Source organism: Eurytemora carolleeae, unplaced genomic scaffold (genome assembly GCF_000591075.1).
Source record: "Eurytemora carolleeae unplaced genomic scaffold, Eaff_2.0 scaffold1153, whole genome shotgun sequence".
Classification (NCBI taxonomy): domain Eukaryota; kingdom Metazoa; phylum Arthropoda; class Copepoda; order Calanoida; family Temoridae; genus Eurytemora; species Eurytemora carolleeae.
Window position 1 is genome coordinate 69,914 of NW_019397039.1, and position 12,467 is coordinate 82,380.

General features: G+C 38.1%; 1 protein-coding gene across 1 annotated transcript in view; it reads right to left on the bottom strand.

Moving 5' to 3' along the window:
- LOC111711337 (kelch-like protein 2) overlaps positions 1-12,467 on the bottom strand; it is a 47,890-nt gene that overhangs the window by 5,632 nt on the left and 29,791 nt on the right. The window contains exon 14 of the mRNA XM_023485673.1: positions 7,491-7,554. Within this exon, the coding sequence (XP_023341441.1) occupies positions 7,491-7,554 (64 nt within the window). The remainder of the gene's footprint in view (positions 1-7,490; positions 7,555-12,467) is intronic.

Below are 12,467 nucleotides of genomic sequence, written 5' to 3' on the forward strand. Positions count from 1 at the left end.
TAACTTTATCCTGAGATCTATATTTATTCTGAGAAGATTACTTACTTCAAGTCCATTCAGTTTATATAGATTTATTTTCTCATCCCCCCTCGTATTTGCCTACATGGAAATTTATGTCGGGTGATAGAGTGAAATAATTATTACTTTGAGAATTATATTTATGTGAGAGGATTAATTGACTCAAACCCTTTGTACCGTTCAGATCTGTATTTGATAAGGTTGTTAAGGGTCGTAAGTGAAGCCTAGTTATTAAAATATTTTCTCATCTTCTAATGTTTTTGCCAAAATGGAAAAGTACTTAGAATGACTGAGTGAGATAAATCTACGTTCTTGAGATTTAGTGTTATTAATTCTTAATCCCTTTATATCAACCGGATATATATCTGGAAGGGTTACAAAAGGGCACTAAATTTGAATCTATTTATTGAGATATTTTCTCATCTTCTAGAATATTTGCCCATGTGGAAAAATACCTAGAATGATTGAGTGAAATATATCTTACTTATTGAGATTTAATGGTATTTAATCATTCAATCCTTTAATCCCTTTGTACCCACCTGATCTATATCTGGAAAGGTTACAACAGGGCGCTGATTAAGTTGAATTTATTGAGCTATTTTCTTATCTTCTTGCTGTATTTGCCAGATTAAAAAAAATACACAGAATGATTGAGTGAAATAAATCTTTAATCATGAGATTTAATCCTATTTCAATTCTTTAATCCCTTTGTACCTAACTGATCAATATCCAAAGAGGCTACAACAGGGTGCTGATTAAGTTGAATTTATTGAGCTATTTCTCATCTTCTTGCTGTATTTGCCAGATTGGAAAAATACGCAGAATGATTGAGTGAAATAAATCTTTAATCCTGAGATTTAATCCTATTTCAATCCTTTAATCCCTTTTTACCTACCTGATCAATATTCAGAGAGGTTACAACAGGGGGATAATTTATTTAAGTTTGAGACTGAGTTTCAATTTTATTCCTGATCTTCTGTGAATGCCAAATTGGAAGTTTACGGGAGATTTTAGTTTTAGAGATTAACTGAAATTTTAGTACTCAAAATTTAATCCTGAGCCATGCGGGGGGGCAGCCAGAAGAAGGTCTACTTCTTGTTACAATTTGCCAGAAGCCGTACAATTTAACAGGTTCTATAATTTTAACACCGATAGATATGCGTCAATTCCTCAAATTAATGCTACGGGATTTTCAAATTCTATCGAGATAAAACAAAGAGAGGATTTCACCCGCCTTAAGAATGAGATATCTAAGTTGGGAGAAATTGCTTGCTCTGTTCTGCAAACGGGAGATGTTATTGACAGTAGACATAATACGTTTTTTGGGAATATTGAGCAGAAAATATTGGAAGTTTTATTAACCAGGGGGGAACTTTCTTTGGTTGGGGAATTGGCAAACTTGAAGGATAAGTTAAATGTGATCCAGAAACGAGCCAAGCGAGTATCCAAGGAGCAACCAAAGCAGTCCTACAACCCTGATGAATGTGTACCGGTACGTGAAACCGGTGATGTTTACCAAGAGTTGATGGTAAGAAGCTTTGATCTAGATTATGTATGAACAATTTCTACAGAGAGATCGTCTCCATACAGCACAGCATCTGCACCCATTTACAGGGGGAGAGAGGATCCAAGTGGAGCCAGGGATGGTATATTAGCAGTGGTAGGTTCAGGAACTGTTCAATCAGGACCTGGATCTACTAGGCTAAATGTTATACAGGACCTACAATCTCGTAACACCCCAGGTCGTAGAAGAACAGATGCTGAAGGAGAAACCAGTACATCCACTAGGGGTGGAGATACAGTAGTGGGAGGAACAGGATCTGTACCATCGGAACCTGGTCTTTCTAGACTGAATACCCCCTAGCCCCTCATCCTGATGGACTTCCTACCAGGAGAACAATAGATTTGGATGTCAATAGATTTATTGATGAAGTAATGATTAATTCTCCAGGAGCTGAAGGGATTTCCAGTGTTGATAATCATCCTGAACAGTGGATAAGGATGATGAAATATCAACAAACCTTGGTTGAGGAAAAGATGGAAAAGGTATTTAAGGGAGTGACCACCCTAACTACAACTGTGCAGGGTGTTGAACTGATGTATAAAACTCTCCAAGAAGATATAGAGATACTGAAATCTAATAGTTCTGAAGGTTGGGAGAGATTGAGAACAGATGAGCAGAGATTATTCAAGCTGGAATCTAATGTGGATAAACTGGATTTTAAACTGGATGAGAAAGTAGAAATAATGGTTAATGCTGAGACTATGGTGGATGCCAAGTTGATGGCTGATACCAAAATAGTTCAGATTAATAATATGATAATGGCTGATGCCGAATTGATGGCTGATGCTGAATTGATGGCTGATGCTGAGATAATGGTTAATGCTGAGACCATAGTGGAGGCCGAGTTGATGGCTGATGCCAAAATAGTTCAGATAAATAATATGATAGTGGCTGATGCCAAGTTGATGGCTAATGCTAAGTTGATGGCTGATGCTGAGTTGATGGCTGATGCTGAATTAATGGTTAATGCTGAGACCATGGTGGATGCCGAGTTGATGGCTGATACCAAAATAGTTCAGATAAATAATATGATAATGGCTGATGCCAAGTTGATGGCTGATGCTAAGTTGATGGCTGATGCTGAGTTGATGGCTGATGCTGAAATAATGGTTAATGCTGAGACCATGGTGGATGCTGAGTTGATGGTTGATACCAAAAAATATTCAGATAGATAATATGATAATGGCTGATGCCGAGTTGATGGCTGATGCTGAGTTGATGACTGATGTTGAGATGATGGTTGATGATGTCTAGTTGATGGCTGATACTAAGATGATGGCTGATATCAAGTTGATGGCTGATGCTGAGATGATGGCTGATATCAAGTCGATGGCTGATGCTGAGTTGATGGCGGATGCTGAATTGGTGGCTGATTCTGAGTTGATGACTGATGCTGAGTTGATGGCTGATACCAAAATGGTTCAAATAAATAATATGATAACGGCTGATGCCAAATTGATGTCTGAGACTGAGCTGATTGCTGATGTTGAGATGATGGCTGATATCAAGTTAATGGCTGATGCTGAGTTGATGGCTGATACTGAGGTGATGGCTGATGCTAAGATGATAAGGATCTTTGAGGACCTAGATACTGAGATTGAGGAGAGATGTTATTCAATTAGAACAAATGAGAAGTTACGATTGTCAGTGAACTCTCACCCGATAGATAGAGAAGATATTCTGGATTGTAATGGAGAGATGCTGGATGATATTGAGTACTCTTTGGATGATCATGAGAAGCTGATAGAACTACTAGAGGATCAAGAGAATTTCTGCAAACTGCATAGCGTCCATGGGGCTTAATCAGCTGAAGTATAAGGAGGCAGGGTATGTGGATGGTTTCACAGAGGAGTTTCATTCTCCAGTTTGTGATGCCAACATAGCCCTAGACAGAAGGAATATTGGAGTAGAGAAGACAACTGTACGGAATCGGGAACCTGTGTTTGACAGTTCAAAAAAAGAGGTTTTGAAACTAGATTTTTTTATGATGAGAAATTGAGCGATTTCACTGCAAAGCCTGGTGATCCAGAGTGTGAGGATCCCAATGCTCTGATTGAATCTGGTGAACTTGATATGATGAACGAGATGACGACTGTACAGAATCTGCGACCTGGGCTTGATAGTTAAAAAAAAAGAGGTTTTGAAGCTAAATTTTTTTATGATGAGAAATTGAGCAATTTCACTGCAAAGCCTGGGGCTCTGGAGTGTGAGGATCCTGATGCCCTGCTTGAACTGGATGAACCTGGTATGAAGGATGAGAGGATGACTGTTCAGAATCCAGATCTGGGACTGATCATCAGAGAGGAGAGGACTGTAAGAAATCCAGTGTGTAAAACTCAGCCCACATTGGTTTGGATGAAGAGTATTGAAACTAATAGATTTTCCCTTATTGCAGCTCATGCGGGCAGGGGTGTAGCAGAGCTACTAGTGGATCCTGTATCCCAAGGTTGGAGAACTAAGCCTAACCAGAAAGAGTTTTTGAAGAAGATGTCAGGAATTGATGAATTATCCTGGATTGATGAGTTCTCCTGGTTTAGTGAGTTTGAAAAGATCTCCTGGTTTGGTGAGAAGCCTTGGATTGATGAGATATCCGGGGTTGAAGAGATATCCTGGTATGATGTGATTTTTTTGTTCGAGACCTCTTGGCTTGATGAGTTATCCTGGTATAAGTGGAACCCGGAGAAGGATGAATTATCATCAGGATTAGGAGATCTGAACCTTAAAAAGTTTAATATACAAAATGTGTCCAAGGGATCAGACTGGATCAGGGGTTTAAAGTGGATGAAAGGAGAAAGGTCACATGCTGTATTCCATGGATGGAGGAGAGAGATGAGATTGGCAGGATATATGCAAAGATGGAGAACCAAATACTGGCACAACAAACACTTAATCCAGGATGACAATTGCAGGATTTTTTTACTGGGAGAGAACAGATAGGACCCAGAGAATGAAACCAAGAAAGCAGAACAGTATTTGTTCAGGTGGGAATCAAAAGGAGTGAAGAAGAATCTAAAACCTACTGAGATGAAAGGACTTGTAATCCAGGGCAGAGTTGTATATGATAAAGGAAGATTATCTCCAGAATTCCAGGTCAAGACCAAAGATCTAGACCAAGTGGGATATTTGGATAAACATGAGCATACGATCCTGATCTGAACTCAGGTTATTCCAAGGATGTCTGGAAGCAAGTTCCAGGAAAGATTATGTCTGGGAATGGAGTATCCTTGACGTGTTTAATCTCTCTGGATCTCAAGATGGATAAGAAGAAGGATTATATAATGGAGAAGATGTCTGTGCAGCCTATGATCATCAAGTTACTTCGTGATCTCCCTGTATCTGACGGATTTGCCATCTGGAAAGATATTCAGGGAGTGGAGGAGTTTTAATCTTTAATCTCCAGGGAGGAGGTAAGACTGGAGAGAGGATTTAGAGATCTCTTTACTCTTGCCATCCTTGCTGGGTATAAGTTTCAGTCAAAGAACATGTTAGCGATGGGTGTGCAAATCCAGGGAACTTTATTGAACAAGAATGTATCCACTGGAGATGATTGCTGGGGTGTTAGATGGCAGCAGGTTTCTGAGTCCCTGAAGTGTTATGCGCTAGGAGATATTCAGTTAGGATCTGTGACTCATAACATTCTAGCTGGACTCCTCCCAAGAGATGGATTTATTGATCCAGATGTGCTTTGCAGAGTCTTGAAGTGTAATCAGAAAACTGCACTGTACTGGTTTCTGGAGAAGAGGTCTTGATTCAAGCGGAAAAGTTGTCTAAGACCTGGCAAGATTAAGAGGATGAGGATGAGGAGTCTGAAGGACAGTGGAGCTGGTTCCACTGCTGAGGAGCCAGTAGGTAATCCTCCGTCTCAACCTGCTCCAGGCTCATCCAGAGTCAGTGACGAGTTTGGAGGTGAGGTCTCCGGGCATCAGCAGGAGGAAGGCAGTGAGGAGGTGGTGATGCTCCAGGAAGATGATGAGGTGTTCCTGGTGGGGGAGATAGAGGAGGAAGAGAAGGAGGATGAGAAGAAGGATGTGGAAGTTCCCAAGTCAAAGAGGAGGAGTACTGCTCAAAGATTCTCCAGGAAGGTTGTGGAGAGACCTCCAACCTATGATGAGCTGATTGAGGGAGTGCCTCAGATTGCATTTCCGGATGTTCTGGATATAGAGCTGGAAATCCATTGGGAGGAGAGATTCTTCTGAGGGGATGCAAGTGTTATAAACTTAATAGTGATAATTTGTGGATAACAGTGTGAACAATCTTTTTCAGGTGGGATCAACGTATCAAATGAGGTCAGGTGCAGATAGAATTTTTTTCTTGTTTCTCGCTGGTGGGTGAGTGTTACGCGAGCTCACGCTGCGTACAAAGTCTATGAATTGCCCCTGTTCTACCAGTATTTATCCCTGTATTCTGATGATTGTTGCTGAGGGAAAGAAGCTGAAACTGAACCTGTTTTTACCGACAAATTGTTTATTGTTTTGAGCATGCGCTAAAACTCATGTGTTGGATCAGTTTACCGGCATATGTAATAGAAAGTATTTAGATATGTATTTTTTATGCTGATTTATCATGCTAGTATCAGAGGATTATTGTGGTAAATATGTTTATTCGATTGTTAAACTCTTTTTTATGTGTTTTGTATAATATATTCACGTTCTTTTAGCTTTGATTACAGTTTTTAATGCCTGAACAGTATGATAGGATGATTTATAGATTGAATGAATATGGATGTACTATTTAAAGCTTTTCTGCAGTCTTAAAAAAAATATTTATTGGCAGACTGAAGCACCGAGCCTTAATAAAACTTGAAACTATCCTATCTTTGAATTACTATGAGAAGGAGCAAGAGTAGAGGAGGTTACGGTCAGGCCAAACGAAACACGGCACAGTAGTAACTCATTTATCTTTAGGACTTTAGAAAAATTGCCATAGTTGCGTAACAAATACAGTGTATGGAAGATTACATTCAAAACTATTTACCAACTGTCCTGTTTCATGGGACACCCTGTACATCAGAGATTTTATGACTTTACTCACAGAAATGAACAGAAAAAATAGTTTTTATTTAATTGTAAACTGTAATTCAGTATTTATTTAAAAAAGAGTATTGTTTATTTCCAATTCTTTAAAAGGTTTAATTACTCGTTATTATGACTGGAAACCCTAGATCAGGGTTTGGGTTGGCGCAACTAGGCCTTTTCTGAGGGGGGGGGGCGAAATCTGAATGTTATTAGGGGGGGGAACGGGGGGGCTATCCCCCCCGTTCCGCGAAATTTTTTTTAAAAAGAGTACTTTTTTTAAGGGTTTGATTGCAAAAAAATTAAATTTTTCAGGCTTTGTATTTATATAAAAATCATATGAAGACACAGTAGCTAAAAATAAATATTGTTCTCCTGTTNTTCTCAATTCAGAGTGCTAAGCCCCCTACCTCAAGATTTTCGGAAATGCCTCAAAAAAAAAGTGAACTAAATGAAGTTTTTAAAAATACAGAACACCTAAAAATCTTTGCAGAAATCTCAACCAAATTAAGTTTTAAGAAATATGGAAACGCCTCAAAAAATTTGTGGAAACGCCTCAAAAAAAGGAAACACCTCAACTAAAAAGAGTTTAAAAAAAAAAAAAATGCCTCAAAAATTTTTCGGAAACGCCTCAATAATATTGGGACATCCATCAAAAATATTGGGATATCCCTCAAAAATATTTGTCAGCTAAAAAGCGGACACCCTTCAAAAATTTAAGGAAAGGCCTCAAAATATAGAGAAAACCCCTTTTTTTGAGTATTTCTGTGGGAGGTGTTTTTATAGCACAGCCCCAGCCCTGCAATTACCTTTAAGTTTTTTGAAATGAATTTGAATTTAGAATTTGTATTGGATATATCATTGCAATTAAAATTAAAAAGCATGGGTGGACCTACCTTGGTTGATTAAGAGGTGAAATACTAGACCAGGTGCCCAGGGATGGAGTGTATACCTCACAGTCTAAAAGTATTTTTTTTTCTTGCATATTGTTTGTCTTTTATGTTACTAGGAAAATTTTGGATTGCTGTACATTTAAACCAAAACCAGTTACAATTAGTGAAAAGTTTGTGTGATGACAAATCAATATTTTCAGAATTCTTAAATGTAAACTAAATTTTTTTTTGATTAAATGTAAATTACGATTTTTAATATTTCCCTATAAAAGTGGACTCACTCATCTCAGAATCTCAAAGTCAAACTAAGAACATTCCCATGGTTCTCCCTGTAGGGTTTCCATTATTCCGGAACAAAATTTCCATTTTGGAAATGGAATGATCTGGAAATTTATTGTATAAAGTGGAATGGAAACTGGAATGTTTGCAGCTTACTTGATATTGGTGTCAAAATAGTGATTTTTGTGTTGTAAATAGTAGGCAGGGTAAATATATACCCCATTTCTCTGTTCCTAGTGTGTAAGGATATTTATAGAATCCCGCCAAATTTGGGGCCCAAGCTTCCTTGGGATTCCCTGTCCCGGGTTTCCCGAAGCTAGGGTTCGAGGATCTGCACGAGATGGTCGTGGAAGGAGGCTGGAGGAGTTAGTTGTGTACAAACTTGCATGAGCGGAGGTAGAGCTGATTGTAATGACCAAGATGTGCAGCTGTGTATAAGTTCTAAGCGTTTGATATCCATTTCTTTCCTTTCCTATTTATTAGTTTTTTGAAGAAGATGGGTAAAATGCAATTTAGATAAACATAGTTTTTGATTTAACTTTTACATGATGACATGTTCAAATATTGGTATGCCCATTATGTTTCAATTCACAAATTCACAATTCTAAATTTAATCTGGGATTTAGTTTTCTCCACGTTTTGGTTTCACCCTAACCGTTGTGCGTAGACGACTATAACACAACCAGAGCAGCAAATTGCAGCATTAAGAAGAGACGCTATTTAAACCCTACGTTTACAAGATAGTTGCTGGTTACCCATTGAATCATTAATTTATCAGTAAAGGTAATAATAGTAAATTTATTTTATATTGTCTTCGACATGGACAAAGTTTGGGAAACAATTAGGGTAGTAGGGACAGAATCCACAGAAAAATTTATATTTTGATATTCACTAGTTATTAATATGTATTTTTTAATGGACCCAGTAAGTGGAGTTGGAGGGAGGGGTAACAATGACAAATGCCCCCCCTGGTTCCATCAGTACCTGAACACGGTCAATGCGAAATTAGTGAATGTGTAGGTGGAATGTGTCAGCCCTAGAAAATATTGAAGACGTCAGAAAACAACTGGCTAATGTTTTCCAGGAGGAATCAAACCTCAGGTTGGCAAGAGTGGAGGATAAACAACTAAATAACTAAAAAAGCACCATCAAACTGTTGGAAATGTTTAAACTGAGATGCCTTGGGACAAAATAGAGGAATGAGAGATAAGAACTTAGCCCTGCTGACCTCTTCGTCAGTGGTGAAAAGACCTTTTGACTTCCCTGCCTTTGAAGATACAGAACTCCAGCTTATGCAGAGAGTTCCAAAATCAGTGAGCATGGTCAACGCAGTAGGTATTTACTGCTATCGTTGTAATGGAGGACATATGATAAAGGATTGTAAGATTGTGAAGTGCAAGAGATGTGCAGGGCTGCATTATCCATTGAGATGTCCTGTTCCTGCCAAAGATTTAAAATACTCTAAGTGTTCCCTGACCACTCAAAACACTGATGCTCATCCTTAATACAGACCTAAACCTCAAGTCAGAATGGAGGAAACGCCAGCACAACATGGGGTGTTCACAATTGGATCAGCAACATCATTCTTCGTTAGTGCTATATCAGTGGACCCAGAGGGTAAGTCAAATTTTGTAAGGAATAAATTGCTCATTGATAAAGAGGCACTTATACCCTCCGGGATTGCTAATAGTGAACAATTTTTCTTTGAACATTTGGGGGGGGGGACCTTAGTCAAGTAAAACAGTCAAATTTGAACTTTGCATTATGGGGCAAGCTCTAATTCGACAATGCAGACTGTAGGGTGGATAGAAGTAAGAGTTAGGTTCACCAATATGTCAATTACATTTTCAGGCTCTGCTGTCAATTAAAAAATTTATCCCTGCCGATTATTTTAGGGATTAATTTTCTTTAATTGAAAAAAAATGGCATGAAATTGACGAAATAATTGCTCCATTTCTAGATATAGGTGATATAGTTCAAAATAGACCAATCTTAATTGAATATGACAAATTACTTGAAAACTTATGAACAATCTTCACAACTGTATACCCTAGAAACCAGTGACGTCGAGCGACCAGTCCCATTAGGTCGTGATAGGTTAGGCTAGGTCGGGTTACGTCAGATTACCAAATTGGTCGCAATATGACCAGTCCCCTTAGGTCGTATTAGGTCAGGTTAGGTCGGGTTACGTCAGATTACCAAACTGGTCGAAACATGACCAGTCCCCCAGGTCGGGTTTGGTCAGGTTAGGTCGGGTTAGGTTGAGTTACCTAAATGGTCTCATACTGGTCTTAACCTGACCAATCCACTTAGGTCAGATTTGGTCGAAATTGGTTGAGTTATGTCAGGAGACCTAACTGGTCCGAACATGACCAGTCCCCCTAGGTCGTGTTTGGTCAGGTTAGGTCGGGTTAGGTCGAGTTAAGTCAGGAGACCTAACTGGATTGGGTTGGATTAGGTCAAACTTGGTTACTTTACCTAACTGGTCCTAACTGTTCATAACTTGACCCTTAAGTCAAATTAGATCTTGCATGGTTGGATTACCAAATTGGTCATAACTGGTCACAAATTAACCAATGCCCTTAAGTCTGATTAAGGTCGTATTAGGTCGGATTAGCACCTCCTGAGTTTCGCCACTAGATGTCTCCACCTGAAATTTAAATAAAAGCCACTTTTTGGCCTTGGATGGCTAGAATTTTCAAATATTATAATTTTTTTATTAATAAAAAATGACTTGTTTAATCAATTGGACGTCAAAACTTTGATAATTTGGACGTCAAAAGTTTGGTCATTTCGACGTCAAAAGTTTGGTCATTTGCACGTCAAAAGTTTGGCCATTTGGATGTCCAAAGGGACGTCATTTCGACTTTGAAAGTTTGGTCGTGAGGACATAAGAATCCTTGCGTAAAACGTCCTCAACACCTAAAATATGACGTCGCCGGACGTCGCACTGGTAATTATTGACATCCCCATGACGACCTTGGGATGTCTTCTGGTTTCTAGGGTAATGTCACACCAGCCTGCACATAAATAAATAACAAATATTTTATTGAGAGACATAAGAAATAGAATGTCAGAGTTGTCAGAGTTGTCAGAATTTAAATACTAAATCCAACCTTTACCAAGAGCAAATATCTCTAGAAAAAAATTTTTTAGATTTTGATGACGATCTAAATCTTCGAAACTGCGCTAGAACTAAGCTCTGGCATTCTATGAACTTTGAGAAACCAACTAAATCTTTTTGTACACTAGCTAAAGCACACAAGGGTAATGATTCCTTAAACCAACTTTAAAAAAGCGATGATCAGGGCAATATAGTGGATTATGAAAATGATGACAAACAAAATTCTGATTTATGTAATTATTTAAAGAACACCTAAAGCAAAATTCCGGAAAAAAACCTAATTCTTGAACAATTTTTTACTCCAGAAATTATGAACAGTGAGTATGTGCAATCAAAAAAATTATCTAATTTACCCAACAAGACAAATAACGTTCTCAGAACGTTAGATAACGTTCCTTTTAGGACTCATTGACGTTAATTAACGTCACTATTTAACGTTCCAGGAATGTAAAAAGGTACCCACTTTTACGTTATGTAACGTAAAAAATGGTACGTTATGCAACGTTAAGTTTAACGTTATCTGACGTTCATGAACCAAACTTTTACGTTCAGAAACCCCAAATATTGGCACAGTTTCCACGGAAGTTACATTTAGTAACGTTATTTAACGTAACAATGCACGTATAGTTGCGCACATGAACCTAACTTTTACGTCAATGAACCCTTAACATGGAAGCAGCTTTCACTAAAGAAACCCCAAATATGGGCACAGTTTCCACAGAAGTTACGTTAAGTAACGATAATTAACGTAACACAAAGTATGGTTCTGTGCATGAACCAAATTATACATTAATGAACCCTAAATATGGAAGCAGCTTTCACAAAAGTTAGGTTGAGTAATGTTATTTAACGTAACTATGACAATATGTTTACAAGAAAACAAAATTTGATTTTGATCAATCCAAAATATATGCTCATTTTTCTCCAAATTTACGTTGAATAACATTATTTGACGTATCAAAGAACAAAACCAAACACATAAGTACTTACCTAATGTTCTGATGAGAACACATATGTTCTTACCTATTGTTTTGTAGAGCACTATAGTACTTACCTATTAATCTGTAGGAAACACTTTGTACTAAACTTGTGATGTAAAAAATACTTTGTACTTGCCTAATTGTTCTATAAAGAACACTATGTTGAGAACACATTGGTACTATTTTTTAGTTGCATATTTGCTTATTATTCAGAAAATACTGTATAAAAGATATTAATATGCTCAGGTACCAGTACAAACGTCGGACGCACAAACGTCGGACACCACAAACGTCGGATGGTACAAACGTCGGACGCACAAACGTCAGACCTGTAGAAACGTCAGACCAGTACAAACATTGGACTAGTACAAAAGTCGGACTGGTACAAACGCCGGACCAGTACAAACGTCGGACGGGTACATTTATGAGAAAAAATGTCGGACTTGGTAGATTTTGAATGGACCATTGTTTTACAATATTTCAAACTATGAATTCTACAAGATGATGCAGTTTAATCCCTATATCTTTGCAACCCAATGCTGTAGATGTTTCCAAGAATGGTTTGTGGACTTATTGTTATATTTCCAGAGCTTCCTT